General features: G+C 34.1%; 1 protein-coding gene across 8 annotated transcripts in view; it reads right to left on the reverse strand.

The window, feature by feature from the left end:
- GPHN (gephyrin) overlaps positions 1-15,891 on the reverse strand; it is a 277,217-nt gene that overhangs the window by 61,287 nt on the left and 200,039 nt on the right. For 5 of the 8 annotated variants that reach the window (XM_088057855.1, XM_088057857.1, XM_088057856.1 and 2 more), the window contains one exon: positions 15,015-15,071. The exons of the other annotated variants lie outside the window; for them this stretch is intronic. In XM_088057855.1, coding sequence (XP_087913981.1) covers positions 15,015-15,071 — 57 coding nt within the window. The remainder of the gene's footprint in view (positions 1-15,014; positions 15,072-15,891) is intronic. 8 annotated transcript variants of the gene reach the window in all.

Raw genomic sequence — 15,891 nt, forward strand, 5'->3', positions numbered from 1 at the left:
CATGTAAATTAAATCACATACATGGCATTTTACACCAGTGATTACTCCAAAAGCTTTAACAGCAGTAGAAGCTTCCATCTACTTTAATTCATTGCTGTTTCAGACTTTAGACTAAGTTTTTTCATAGATTCTATTATTAAAGCTGACTCTTAGCTGACTCTTCAGAACTAGATTGCTTTGGGAGCTGGAGCTAGAGAACAGTTGCACTAAGTGTTATCACTAGTGTAACACAATGCAAAATAATGTCTGGCTTCTCAAAAAAGCTAATTTAAGTAGAAAGAAAATAAATTCTAAATCCTGTATGCTGGTGAGCAGCGTAATACTGGATTTAAAAAGAAAACAGTGGTTGTCTAGAAAAAAAAACCCTCACAGTTGTATCTAATCAAGCCAATTTTATTGCCATACAGTCGGAGGTATGGTACAGCACAAGGAAATGGAAAAAAAAAATCCCTTTGCCTTAATGGATGTATTTACAGCAAAATAATGGCAAGACTGACTTTGGAAAATGCAAAGGAGTCTATGCTATAATCAAACAAAATGAAAATGACATTGATAGCTCTTTGGCTTGATCTGATTTGTTTCATAAAGGATTGCACATCTCTACCATAAGGCAAGGTGAAATGTCTTCCTGTTTTGTGGTACAAGAAGCAAGGGGGAATAACTAAAAATTCAAACATAAAGCTTTGTCTTGAAACAGAAAGTAGGGAATTTTAAATTCCCGATGGGGAAGGACAGAAATTATTTATTGGCTCTTTCTCTGATAAATGCAGACCTGGAAAGCATTTTACCATAATAAAAACAATAAAAGGTATTATTGTTTTTTTTTAAGTTGAATAGCTAAGGTTTAAGTAAAAATCTGTAAAATTAAATGAGATGCTGTTCAAAACCCCATCTTTTACCACTCTCCCAACTACTAAACAGTTCTTTTTTGTAAATTAACTAAGTGCTTGAATCAAAATTATTAGTACAAAATGAAAGTGCAGAATGTTAATATGAAAGGATAATTTTATTTGGCTGGAGTCAAAAGCTAAGTACCATGCACAGAGCAGCTGTAGGTTTAAGTAACATTTTGCTTCTATTTTGAATGTATGAACTAATAATGGATCTAATTTGAGATTCAGCAATGGGTGAATAAAGAGAAATAGTATTTAAATATATAGCAACATTTGTTAAAGAATTAAAAAATAAATCTATGATGTCATTAATCAAAGTTATTAATGTATACTTTGATCAGTTATTGCAATAACACACTGTCCTTCCTGATGTAACTTCGAAATTTTGTCATACTCTAGTATCATATGACAGAGAGAATGCTAGAGAAGATGTTTTTTTAATCCTAATATAGTTAAAAAAGATAGCACTAGCAAAACTATTTTCTATGAATAAGGAAGATCACTGTTTTTTCATAAAATTTTGCATTTTAATGTGCACTGAAGAAACCATGTTTCTCTAAAAGTAAGAATTTTAATTAATTAATTTTTCTTAAGTGTAGAGTAAGGTGGTACTACTAGCAAATCAAAATGCAATCCTTTAAATGGAATTGCCAAATAGAAAGCTCTGAGTTCTTGCTAATGTTTAAAAGATAAATACCTATAAATTCTCATTTTACTTAAAAACTCACTGTTTTATTTGCAACTGCAAAAAAACTCAAGACCTGAGAAAACCAGGAGTAGATTGTGCCAACATCCCAAATGATTACTGGATTGTTATTGGCTCTGTTGTGTTCATTTATTTCTTGGAAAAACATTATTTCAAATTTGAGAGAGCATCTCTACAAAATATATGGCATTCATAAGGCAACAAGAAAGGGAATCTATCAGCAGAAATTTCTGTTCAATGGCTCAGTATATTTTTGTATGTCAGATGCAATGAACCAAGTTCTCTATTTGCTGGACTTCTACGTGAAATCAGAGAAAAGAACAGGGGACCTGCTTACATGTACATAATTTGGGCTATGTAGAGCAGATTTACAACAGGTACCAACAGGGAACTTAGCATCCTGTACCTAAAGCTGAATTCAGGTTCTATGCTAGTGGTAAACACCTAAAAGCCAGAGCTGCAGTTCCTGGTCTTTCAGCACTGTCTTCTATTCAAACTAATCTAAGCAGAAGAAGAACCTGTCTCTTACCTGGCTTTAATTCTGAAGAATAAGATTCAGTTATTTACAATATTTTGTAATGTACACTATATAAAATACTTTAACTCATAGCACTTAAAAATTTTCATGCAGTCTCTGAATGGTATTCTGAGGTCAACTACCTATTACAGGAAATAGTATTTCGTCCTGTTCTATGAATACTGCTCCTTAATTCCCTGTACTGGTGACTCTCAACAAGATAATACAGGTCTCTGCTGTGTTATTAGCAATGCTAAGTATACAATTAATTCCCATCAATCAGTATGCAGCCAATACATTTTCCAAACCTATCTTTACGGAAATAATATTCTTTATGGGAGAGAGAACTAACGCAGTATTTTGCAGATCTTTCACAATAAAAGACATCATGTTCTAACCACTCAATGAGGCTAAATAAAATGCATGACAAGCTATGGACCCGAGTGTCTTCTTCTTTGAAAAACTTTATTTTTTGGAAAGCAGGGAGTAGCAATGCATTAAACATTTTGTTGCCACTATCCTTCCAACAAGCAGATCAATAGATTTCCTTCATTACGCTTTTAGCCAAACACAGAGCGCATGCAAAAGCCAGAGGACAGGGAGAGAGAGGGAGAGAGAAAATGATGTTGCTAATAGAAAGTTTGAGATACAAATGAGAATAAAAAATGGTGCTGCTGCATAACACTATCTAAAGGCAATATTATAAATTAGAGACTATGGACCTTCATTGAATAATCTGTTCAGTTAACACTGTGAATGATATTTTTATGATACAAGCTGATGTCAGAGTAGTTCTAAAAATTTAAGTGACGCTGACTTAATTTAGTATTTTAATTGAACTACTACTATTTAAAAATAAACTACTATGTTTTGTGACAACTGAATATCTATTCTACACATACTATACTGCACATTTGTTAAGTCATTATAAGTCCTAATTAATAATTTAGCTCTTAGACAAACCATTTAAGTAATCCTGCTAACATCCACAAAAATTTCAGGCAGGAAGCTAACTGGTTTTCTTCAAGGGTGAAGAACTTCATTGCACACTATGAAATTTAAAGAGAATATAAGCTTATATTTTATCATCGTACCATTTTAGAGAATTAAAGCTTTGCTTCTCGTGACACAAGGAAATCTCTTTTTAAAGAAACTCACTTAAATTTCACTGAAGACCTCATTACAGATAAGTGGAATTGTTAAGGAGCTAACTGGGGCTAAGAGGCTGTATAATACTCCTATACTATAATGCCTGCAACTCAACAAACCTCTCTGTACCTAAAAGTAAGTAGAAGTTTCTAAAATCTTTCTGCCCATTACTCTCAAATAGGCATCAGCTGACCACATGTGCAGTTCTACTCATGCTACTGGTGGCAATAAAAAAGAACAGATGAAAAGAAGCTTTTTCTAATTATTGGACTCTGAGATACAAAACAGCCTCTACAAGGATGTTTTCTATTAAAAAAACGGGCAGCAAATTCTACCTCAAATTCTTCACAATGCAGAATACAGAGGTCCTATTTGTCTTCTGCTGGAAGATCTTTTACTTCTTCAATCAAAGACCTTCTATGTGACAGGAAATCCTTGACAGATTGACTTCCTTTTTAACAATTTGAGTTCTACTAGAGCCAGTGAATTCAATTCCAGACCTTTCCTGAACAATTAAAATTGTGACAAAATTTTACAATGAATCTAATACCTCTATTTCCTAAAAGGAGATTTCTGAAATCATTTACATGAAGTTATCTCTTTCATCTTTCATTGTACCTTTGTCAGAAGGCAGGTTCAGCTGAAATCTCAGCACTGATTCCACTTCTCTTGCCATTTTGTTCCAGATATCCTCTGAAGGTCCAAAGCTATTTGATGATGACTCAGATGCAGAAAATTAAGAAGATCTTAACTTGGTGCCTTGAGAATTAGCTTAAGAAAAGTATTTTTTTTGGAATAAGAACCACAGAAATATGTGTGGACACAAAATCAACCTTGAGATCCTATCAGAAGTGTGGTTCTTTTTTCTTGGGTATGAGACATCATGAAAAAGACCATTACTAATTTTCTTCCCATGATCAAAATTACTGACAGGCTTCTGGAGATGATTTAACAATACTTCAGTTTGGGAGATTTTCTATCATATAATTTAGAAGTCAAGATGTTGTTTACTCATCAGCAGCTTTTCCCATTTTGCAAAATAATAGAGGATGATGTTGAGCATTGTTTGACATGCATCCTGACATTAAGCTTCTTCATTTTTGAATGAAGAGTCTCTTAAAAATATGGAAACCAGACTACAAATCCTTTATGGACCCCAGAATACCTCAAATCCCTTCCTGCCTCTCCAAATAGTTACAACTGCCACAGATGTCTTCAGCTTCAATTGATTTATTCCTTTGGATCTGTCAGTGGCTTGAATGTTCTGCTGAAAAACACACAGGGTGGTAGCCTGCCACCAGAGAATAATGTACCCATATTTTTTTATACCTTGTGCTTTTTATATCTTGTACTGTGTGTTTTGCGAGCATGAAATTCTGATCAGCTACTGCAACACAAGATCTGGTTCAGCATGCAGCCAAGGCTATTTGCAGTTTGGATATGAAGATCTTGCCTTTGGACAGAGTATAAAGGATGAATTGCTTGCACAGTCTTGCAGTGCCACCTCGATACTTCAGATAGCAGATTCTTTAGCACAAATGGCAAAGCAGTGGTAGTTTCGGAGAAGGCAAAAAAGTTTTTGGAATCTGATCAAGCAGGAGACCCATACATACTGACCAGTCACCAGCTGCAATACATTGGTTTGCGTTTCTTCTGAAGACAATGATCCCTCCATAAAGTGAAGGACAAATGGCTGAAGTTGCAGGCAAAGCAAGAAAACGCCAATTTCCCTGAAAGTGTGTCCTGGTTTGGGACAAATTTGGAAAGGAACTTCCAAAGGGATGTTTCCTAAAGGTTCAGGGGAAAAAAAATGAATGCTTCTTCTCCCCCTGCTTCACTCTTGGAACCAGTCTTAAAGGTGCAAAACTTGTTTCTGGGCTAAACAGACAAATGGGGATACAATTCAGCACCATAAAGTCACCCCAGGACAAAGTGACTTATTGACTCCATCATCTGTAAGAGTATGTTCATCATTTTTGATGATATGAACTATGAAATGCCTGTTGATCCACTCCTTAATTTTGTACAGATATTCAGAAGTGTGGAGTGAGAATGGCTTTTGTCTTGCATCCAAAAGCACTGAACTTAATTTATTGTTCTGGTATTAGCTTAGAAAAAAGTGGCTTTGTATGCATGTGAGTATAGTATAACTTATTTATTCCATATTGGTGTTTTGATGATAATCATGATAAAAACATAAGGCTTTCATATAATAAAGTGATGAGGCACAATGATCTGCAGAATACATATCAGGTGCTTTTAAGAACACATATTTGATTATTTTTAAAACTACTTGTCTCCCAGTAGAGCCAGACAGCAACTATTGATCTATACAGATCTATGACAGAAAAACTGGTAAGCATCTTTCTTAAGAACTTTTCTATGACATCTTTTGCTTATTCATACACTGAAACTGTGAAAAACTTTTATTACTAAGGATAAGGAAGTGCTAGGAATGATTGCTTGAGAAGCTGAAAATTTTGAGAACAAATTACACACACAATCAGCAAGGTACGGGTCTCTCTGCTTAGGGACAAAGCAATTGAGTAGGTGAGCTCTTTATGTTTGGATTTTTTATATTGCTCATGAATAGATCATAATTCTATCATTCAGATCAGATCTAGAATATGGCCCACAGTGTGAGGCACAGCACAAACTGTTAACTTCTTATGGGATCTTGTCATCTTTGAGGGATTCTTTTAAAACACAGACTCATGACTGATTCGGTACAGCAGGAAACCTTAAGTCCATCTTTTTGGTACTCATCCATTTATCAATTATAATAATATGCTGAAACCTAATCTTTACGCAGCAGGCCATGGAATTAATTTTACAGTATTTTATAAACTTTGTTTTATCCCATGATGTTGTGAATTCTAGTTTATCTTAAGATATTTCTTCTTTCTTCCCCATTCTAATTACAAGTGAAAGTATTTTCATTTTCAATTCTCATAAGATGGTACTATACCTCATTATAGAAGACCGTCATGAAGCTGATACAGAAGTATTTGAAATGGTACATGCATTTTGGCAGGTAGTGACTCGAGCCAGAGCTTTGGGAATTAATAATGAATTTCAGATATCATAAACCCACCTATATCTAGACAGGTAATTAGTGATCATAACCTGATGGCCATTTTTACAGAGTCCTTCCAGTTTCACTGTCCGAAAACAGGTCAGGCTAACAAGTGAAGCATTTTGCGGCCTCAACATCTGTAAATTTGTTATTATTACTTAATGTAAGAGATAACTAAGAACATTTCTATCATATAATTTATGCTCATATGCTATATTGTAGTTGCCTAGCTACTGGACTATACATCATGGTGGTCCCAGACTGCCACAGTGATTTTAAAACCACGCTGAACATGGTTGCAGATTGATCATGCAAAATCTGCCCCCCCAGCTGATTTTTCCCCACTTGTGCACAGTGCAATGCAAAAAAAAAAAAAAGAAAAAAGTAAATAAAATCAAAAAAGTATGATGGGTGAGCAGGTCGACTGTGTGAGAGAACACGTGCAAAGTATACCTCAGAAACACTATAGGTGGATGAGCACGAAGGGAGTCGAGCCTGGTTGTGCAGTGGGGAAAAGAAAACATTGTTAAAAAAGAAATGGTGGCACAGTAAGGGTCTCAGAAGGTTTTCTGTATAGGTGGTTCCAGCACTGAGATAGTGGCAGGGGGTTCATAAAGTTTCCATGACCAGCTATTTCAGAAACTTCAAATTTATGCCTTTTAAGGTGGAAGCTTCTTAAAAGAAAAAAAAAAAAGTACTTAATTTAAAAATAATTAAAACTAATGATGAATCTGAAGACAAATATAAGTTCTTGGTCCTCTAGGTATCTGACAACACTATTATTAGGACAATAAGGTATCATAGGATGAAACGTTTATTGATCTGTTTCATTTACAAGTATTAGTTTTATTCTATAAAATATTTATATTCTACAAAAGATACAATCTTATGGGTGAAAACCCATAAGAGGCTCCAAATATCTTTATTTGTTGATGTACTCAGAAGCAGCATTTTGACAAGGGAGCTTTTTCTTCAATCTCACTGCCCCAAAAACCAGAATAACTTGCAAAGTTCAATGACTAATGGCCAGATATAGGTCAGTAGAAATCTGCAGATTATTCCCCTAAGCAATGTCATGTGTCTGATTCTTGAGGGACTGTCCACTGTCAAGAGCTTTCAATGCAAGTTAACACAAGTTAATTGGTAACCTACAGTTTTACTGATTGTTTAAGACACATTTTGTTTATACATGATAGCCATTATACTAAACTATTAATCACTCAGACATAATTCAAGTATTAAAAAAGGACTTGTCAGTAATTTATAGAAAAATCCTTTCTTTGGGTGAAAATATTTCATGTTTCACTGTCTGAAGGAGTAAAAGCAGTCTAATAAATGAAATGTAAAAAATATAGTTCTTATAAATGTACTAAAAGTCATGTCTTGATTTTTTTCTAGGGGTGAAAAATGAATTATCAGAAGCCTTAGTAAAACTTCTTTAGACTTAACAAACTGTACAGCAGTCTGGATACATTTGTATGGTAAAGATGAATCCAGTAAGATTCCCACACAGGTTATTAGTGACCATTTGTTCACTTAGGTATATGATGGACTGAGCAGAGAACATAATATTCATAAGAAGTCTTTCAAGAATATTTTTCAGTTTTAAATGTGTATTTCATATTTTTTCATTGAAATACAAAATATCACTTCCAGGAAATTTCTAGTCACATTGGTCTGTGCTAATTTATGTCTCCATTAAATATACAACTTTTTTTTTTCTTCCTTGAAAAGTTTTAGTACTCCAAAAAATTTTTTGCTCCTTTCTGGTATTCTGTATTTCATTTGCTCTTCTAGATAACATTACTAAGGAAATTTGAATCAATTCACATCATCTTAAATATTCAAACACACTCAGCATTTTCTTCAATTGATGAAATGTTTTCTTAAACTGAGATGAGTTGTAGAAGGATTAAGACAAAAATAGAACATTCCTTCAAACAAATAGCAAGACTGAAAAACACAGTTTTAAGAAGTCAACTATTATTCTTAAACAGTCTATTTTATAATTATAGAAAAAAAGAAAAAGAAAGATCCTCTTCTGACAAAGCAAAACTGCTTCTAGAAATACAGCTTTGAAATCTTTCTAAGAAAGGTAAGGTGGGCTTTTGCTCACAACAGGTACAGCTATTCACCTAAGTCTTTTGGATGAGATTCTAATCAAGATTTTCATAAATAATGTCCATTGTTCCCATGGTTTGTCTTTCAACAGCATGGAAAAAACCATTAGCCTCGGTTTTGCAGGATCCAAAGAACGCATGATAAGCAAGAATCATCAGAGCACCAGTTTTTTACATATCAGCAAGTAGATACACAGAAACAATAATGATCAGAAGGTTTGGAACTATACTCCATAAAAAATCTGAAGAGCTTAGTTCACATTGTCTCCTCCTCACACCAACTTACAAGGGGCAAGCTACACATTTGTGCACTTTAATCTTCTCTTAAGCAACTGCTCTAACTAGAATGCTATCACTCTCCTTGTCAAAGAATCCTATAATCTAATTATCCATAATTTCATTAATAATGGAACCATTTAACTTCAGTCAGAATTAGAATAAAAAACTTTAAGTAATACTGTATTTTCTTTTTCATAGTTTCAGTTCCATAGAAGCAAATTACAATATTCCCCTCAATAAGATACCAGTTGTTACATTTTATTATATTATATATATTATTATATCTTATATGTTATTATATAATATATAATATAATATGTATTATTCTGTTTTTTATCTTTTTCTTTCTATGCTCAAAAACACACACATACAGAATTTCCCTTAATCTCCTAATCTTACTTCAAATTCTTGTTTCCTTATTCATACATGTCTAGACCCTCAATGTACCTGTTTCATTTTCTCAGAATGAAGAAATCAAAGGTACACTGAAGTGCTGTAGTTACAAACTGACCTAATGTTCTTGAGGAAAGGATTATGCTCACAGCACACAGGGACTGCTGTTTACCTTCAATAGGATCACACAATGTGTTTGTTTAATCTTCTGCACACTTGGAATTTCCTGATCATTTCTATGTCATTGCTTTTCATGCTAACTGGTCTCAATTTTTAAGCATCTGCCTGATTTTGGGATTTTGTAAGTGTAGTGTTTCTGTGTTATTAAAATTAAATATCAATATATTTCCAAGCTCCTTTGATGTTTCTGCAACCTATCACCTACTCTACCTACAATTTGTTGTCATATATGAACTTCAGTGACTGTTTTGTCCAATTGAGAGAAGGGGCAGCTCTCCTTACTTTGTATGCTACCTGACAACTCCTATGTATTATGTTGGGTAAAGCAAATGTGCTGGCATTTGGGCTCTTTTCCCTTGCAAATATTCAATTTAAGGGGTCAAACTGTCAAGTCACAGAAATTCACCACTGTGAGAACACTTTTAAAAAAGAGCTATTTACACCAAATGAGAACCTGGTTCAAATGCTGCAAGAGTAATTTGCTTTCAGTCTGAAGGCGTTACTGGCTTGACGTAGATCTTTACTAAGTGAGTATTAGAATCAAGAGTAAGAGTCATGTAAATTTAATCCTTCATCATGGCCAAAGAAAGCAGGTACTTAAAGGAAGACAGAAAATGCATGCAGGAGACCATAGACTCTGAGGCACACAGGTCTGTATGAAAACTGAGAATCTTGGTTCCATTTCACATAATCTATTGAAAGTATTTGGCCACTGTTATGAATTCAGGGAACATTTTTCCTGAAAAAAACCCAGAATCTTTGACTTCAACCATACTGGTTAAAAGCCACACAAAAATAGTTTGGCATATTACTCGGGAACTCTGTACTTGGATATTTTTTTTTTTCTCATGGGATTTCCATAATACTTTTCTGCAGAAATTAAACTTGTATTTAAAATTCTCAGGCTGTACAGTTACAAAAAAAACTAAAACCGATCAAACAAACAAACAAACAAACAAAAAAATCAAAAAAAAACCCCCAAAAACCAAAAGAGCTAAAAAAAAATTCTTCAAAGCAAAGATTGAAGCAGTATTGTTCTGTTGAATTTCAGAGTAATTCCACACTTGTAGAAGGGTATCAATTTTGGGAGGTATTATGGGTTATAAAATAGAGCCAAGTCAACTCTTTCTCTGCTGATCATGTCAGCAGCAATTGCACTTACGTGCTACTGCTACATAAATTTCAGCATGGGGGAATGCTACCATGTCCAAGTGACAGAACACTAAGTTTTCTAAACAGTTCAGTGTCAAACTGGTCACTGCAAGGGATCAAAATATTAAGTAATGAAAAGAACTGCAAGATGAATGAATTTCTCATGAAGAAATGCAAAACCAAACCTTAGGTCAGCATAACTTCCTTGTAAATGGCTATATTACCGCTGATATTAAAAGAAAACTATTCAACCCCCAGAATTCCTTAATTAATTAAATTTTCATTCATTTCATTCATCAATTTTATTTCAGATATCTGGAAAGACTTCTAAACTTTTGGTGGCATCTGTGATATTCTGCAGAATTCCAGCATTTCCTACATATTTCCAATGGCCTTTGAACTTAATCTGGAAAGAATGTCTTTGCAATTCATTCTGGAATAAAGGTTCCACCTTAATGGTATTATGCAATAGCATTTCAATTTCAATTATGGGGCTGGCCATCTGATACAACATGCTCCCCCTCCCATACCATTCAATACTTTTGCCACATTGTAGGAGTATCAAAAACCTACATCTAAAACCCTTTCCAAAAGCAGTATGGAAAAAATGGAAATTATTTTCAAAATGAACTATTAACAGATCCCTCATTTTTTCTTTTTCTCCAATTGTTCACTATTTCTTCTCTTTGATCAGTCATTTGTATATTGTCTTTTAAAATGCTCTTATCTAGAACATCCATTATTACTGCATGAATCAGAGCAGCAGTGACAAAGCAGCAAATTTTAGCAATGTGTTCTGCTTGGTTTAGGAAACTTAAAGGCATATGAAGAATATATGGAATATTTCTTTATTTACTTGCTTACATTTCTTACTGAGTTCCATCATGGAGGGTGTGGTCATGAAATAACAGATAAAGTGGCACAGAAGAACAGGACAATTTCATGACAGCTCCCGTTGTCATGCTGCCATGGCTAATGTAGTCACAGCTTTTAGTTTGAAATCTTTCCCCATGTGACATTCCGTGAAATAATGCATGATTAGAACATATTTTTTGTAGTACCATGTTTCATGGCCTATTTTGGGTTTTTCTTCTGGCTTTACATTTATTTTTTAAGTATTAAATCAGGAATTTAAGAATAAATAGCTTAAAATAACTTGCTTTGTCTTGATTGTGAGTTACCACCAAATCTAAAAAATGACACAGTTTATTTCCCCCAAAACTTGATTCCTAAAAGATTTGCCAGGGAAAAGATACTGTCCTTTAATCAAATTTGTTTTACAGAATACTGCAAAATATTAGCAGCTCGATTTCCTTGTATTTGACCTGCAAAATATTATAAACTCAAGAATTTCTACTTGACAGTAAGCAGTAATCAACTGTATGTCAGATACAAAGCTGTATACGCAAAAGTGCCCAAAAGGGACAAAAATTATCAAATAATTTTCGTTACAAAAATTATCTTGCACTGTACAACCTTAGTGAATTGTACATTAGAATGACAGTTCTGAGAATGACAACAATCATATGTATGGAAGACAAAGAGGATATGAATCTAAAGAAATTATTGAGAGACCCTTCACTGGATGGATGTGCAAAGGGATAAAGTGTTACTAATTTTCACATTTACTCTGCTACAAACTTTTCCTAATTTTCATTATATGCAAAATAATGTGGCTTAAAAACACTTCTATATAGAATTTCTGAAGAGCTGTTCTTAGTTTATGAGGTGTACTACTAAACAAGAGGTACTGCTGTCTGTTTTGTTGTGTTGGATTTGACTTGCTTTATTAAATAATTCTGTAAAAATTGGGTGACCTTATAGGGTGTCATGACTGATATATTGGATCCTAATTCTTTTTCCACAACTTTCTTTCATTAAAGAACAAATGTGACAGAGAAGAAATGTGCTGCCATATTTTTTGCATTAGTCTGCTAAAAAAACAAGCAACAAAATTGGCATAGCTGTCATTCAACCAAATATTGACCTATTTTGTGAGATAAAACAGGGACTTGAAAAGGTTGACGGCAAAGACAGAGGTACATGTGAACCTATATGCTTTTGATTTACCTTATATCAGCCATAGTTTTTGGTTTAGGTATGGCTACCAATCACTGGCAGAAGGTATTTTTATTTTTGAAATTAAGGGTATCTGTTTTATGCACTGCTAAGTTTAATATTCAGGAAACTTTCAGATATGCAACTTCAGTTTTGGAAAGGGATTTTTTTTTCGTTTCTGTAAAGTCAAGCAGTTTGATTAGCATTCATTAAAATGCAGTAGGATGTTCTTTACAACAAACTCTGTCAATCAGGTCAGGTTTCTCACATACATTAAAATGAAACCCCAGCTAGAAAAGAAAGAAAACGCAAAGGAAGAAATAGAGAAAGAAAGAAAAAAGATGGGGATGAGAGGACAAACCAATCAGATTTGGTGTTACCAGCCAGCAGAAGTTTTTTTAAAAAATCAGACCACCGAGTGAAATCATACATTTACTTGGAGAGAGCATCCTTTGACATTGCCTTCTGGGTGATGTCTGAGCTCCTCCAGCTTTCGATGGAGCTACATGTAAACATCAGAAAATGAATTGAAAAAGCAACCTGTTCTCTTGTCACAGATTTTTCTCCTTTATTTTTCTTTTGCTCTTTGTTTTTGTGTTTTGTTTTATTTTGTTTTTAATAAACCATAGCATAATGCATTTCTTACTGCCTCTGCCAAAACACTTCAAGACATCAAAGTGCTTTGAACAACAGAGGCATACAAGTCTCAGTAAACATGGAATCTGGAAGCAAGATATCTTTGCTTAACATGGCTCTTTTTCACTACAGAAAAAAAAAAAAATCAAGGGAACTATAATTCTAAAGCTACTGAATCTTTGCTACATTGTTTATTTAGTTATTAGCTTATTTATTAGTAAGGCTGTGTTCTAGAATTTATTTTCATAAAAAGAATTTTTAGAGGTAAATTTTCACGATTGGGAACCTCAATTAGGATTTCCCATTTTATATAAAGAAGATTTTCTGTCTACATATATATTTTAGGTCATGGAATTAAATCAGATGAAGAAATATTAATCCAAGATGAGCTATCAATGGGTCTTCAAAATAACAGGTGAAACCCACCATCTAAATAAGCTACAACTTCATATGTGCATGCATTATGCATCTAGATTTGCATGTGATGACCCATGCCTTAAAATGCATGGGTCATTGCAATCATGAACAGTTTCAAAAACAGCACAGAAACGGTGGCTGTCTTGTATTTTTTATCCATGTGAATTCAGTGGTCCTCAATGCCTCCCACAGAAACAGAGCCTCCACTCATCTACACTGCTCTTCTCATCTACATTCTAATTAAAACATCTTCCCAAAATACAAGATGAAAAGATAAAGCCTCACAGACAGTGAGGAATGCTACAGATGCCTCTAGCTACAACTTGTATAAACAAGTAGCAACTGGCTTCTTTTTCTATGCTAAGATCAATTTAAATGGAGGCATTACCGGAAAGAGGTGTATAATTAATCCTTTCCCTCCCTTTCTTTGTGCTCAGTGAAATTACATTTTCACAAAGAGCAGCTGTAGAACAGTGTTAGAGAACAGAGAGGGTGGCTTGTCCTGGAACAAATGCAATACACTTACATACAAAACCAAAACAAAAGATCATAAACCAATAAGACAGGAAAAGCAAGGAGAATGCAGAAGAAAAAAAGAAATAATTAGAGGTTGAGAAGGTGCTAAAAGGAAATAAAGCAGGAAAAGAAGTGAAAAATTGGACAGCTGAAATAGAGGCAACTCTTGAGATCAAAATGGTTTGGACTGCATATGATCAGCATCTTGGTTCAAAAACATTTATCAGAGTGTAACACTGTGTGTATGGTAGGTACCGGTTTAGATATCTGCCTGTTCTGCTAAGCAATCTAAACGTTTGTCTACGTTTATACAAACATGAAAAGGCAGAAGATACTATCAGCAAAACAGTGGCTCCATTCTTATTAGTCTCCTGAATATCTTTCATTTGATCTTTATCTACTTTGATTTTTTTTTTCTAATTTAAAGGCTACAGACACACACACACACATATATATATATATATATATATATATATATATGAAATATTAAACTCCCTTGTAATGGTCTTTTGCAGAATTAAATGCATAAAGTGAGAACACCATAAGAGTTTAATTAAGTTTCAAGATGGGAAGCAGTAGTTGGAAGATGAGTAAATCACTTCTCCATGTAACAGGCAGATCAGAGAAGTGGTTTAATCATGACCACCAAATTACAGGCACTTTAAAAAGGTTATTACTATCTCTTACTTCTAGTGACATCCAGAGCTACCTAATTGGCAGCCTGCCTTCAATAGGTTGTTCTATGTGTAGCACAGAAACAAACAAAATGTGACCCAACAGCAATAGGAATACTGAAATAAAAATGATGTGATGGTGAGAAATGGAAAAGCCCCTTCCCTCCCTCCCCACACCTCCCCCTTCAAAAGGAAAAGTGTAGGCTATAGAAGAAAACTTGCAAAATAAATGTCAGAAACATATTTACTTTGAGGGATCCAACTCTACTAGCAACTCCTTTGCTTTCATCCGGCCGTCTAATTTGCTACAATGGGGGAAGATGGGTAAAAAAGACAGAAGAATAAAGAAAAAGTGAACTTAAAAAAATTTCCACACAATCAGTTAGCAGTACATGCAAGACATCAATTTGACTCTCTGAGACACCTCTAGAGGACAAAGACACAGACTCTAATTTCTGGAGTAAATGACACTTTATCATGGCATTTTAAACTTGCTTTGTTGATCACTTTCTCAGTACATTACCAATCTGGCACATATGTTACATGCTGAATTCACTAACATTTTTGAAAGAATACATGTTACTTATCTGATTTGGATATTAAGAATAATGAAATTCTAAAACTCTAACTGAAGAAAAAACCCTCCTATACCTTCTACAAATCATATGAGCAGAGTATGCTATAACTGGGAGCCTGCAAGTATCAAGACTGATACCTGACAGAATGCAATACAGCTTCCTACTGACCCAGGCCTAGAGATTTTAGCCACTGCTATCAAGATTCCCAGTTAAAAATTATGCTGCCCAACCAGAAAATTTTAATGCCAGACCAACATAAGATTTTTATTTAAAATACTTAAATACACTGTGTATATGACCTCTAACATCTCCTTTCTGATTACTTTTCCTTTATTATACATGATTTTTCCTAGATGATGCAGAGACTGGAAGAAACAAATGAGGTAGCTGCTCAAAAGGCTTCATATTTTTAGAAGCATGTAAAATAAAACATTCATTTATAGCAAAAGCTCTTTTCAGAATTTCTTAATCTGATAAATATACCCCTTTTACCAAAATAGTGAACGTGTCATTTGAAGTAGAGAGGAAGAAGACAATAAAAACTACA

Source organism: Pseudopodoces humilis, chromosome 7, assembly GCF_049639895.1.
Source record: "Pseudopodoces humilis isolate 2021_Gansu_Grassland_sample_001 chromosome 7, ASM4963989v1, whole genome shotgun sequence".
Taxonomy (NCBI): domain Eukaryota; kingdom Metazoa; phylum Chordata; class Aves; order Passeriformes; family Paridae; genus Pseudopodoces; species Pseudopodoces humilis.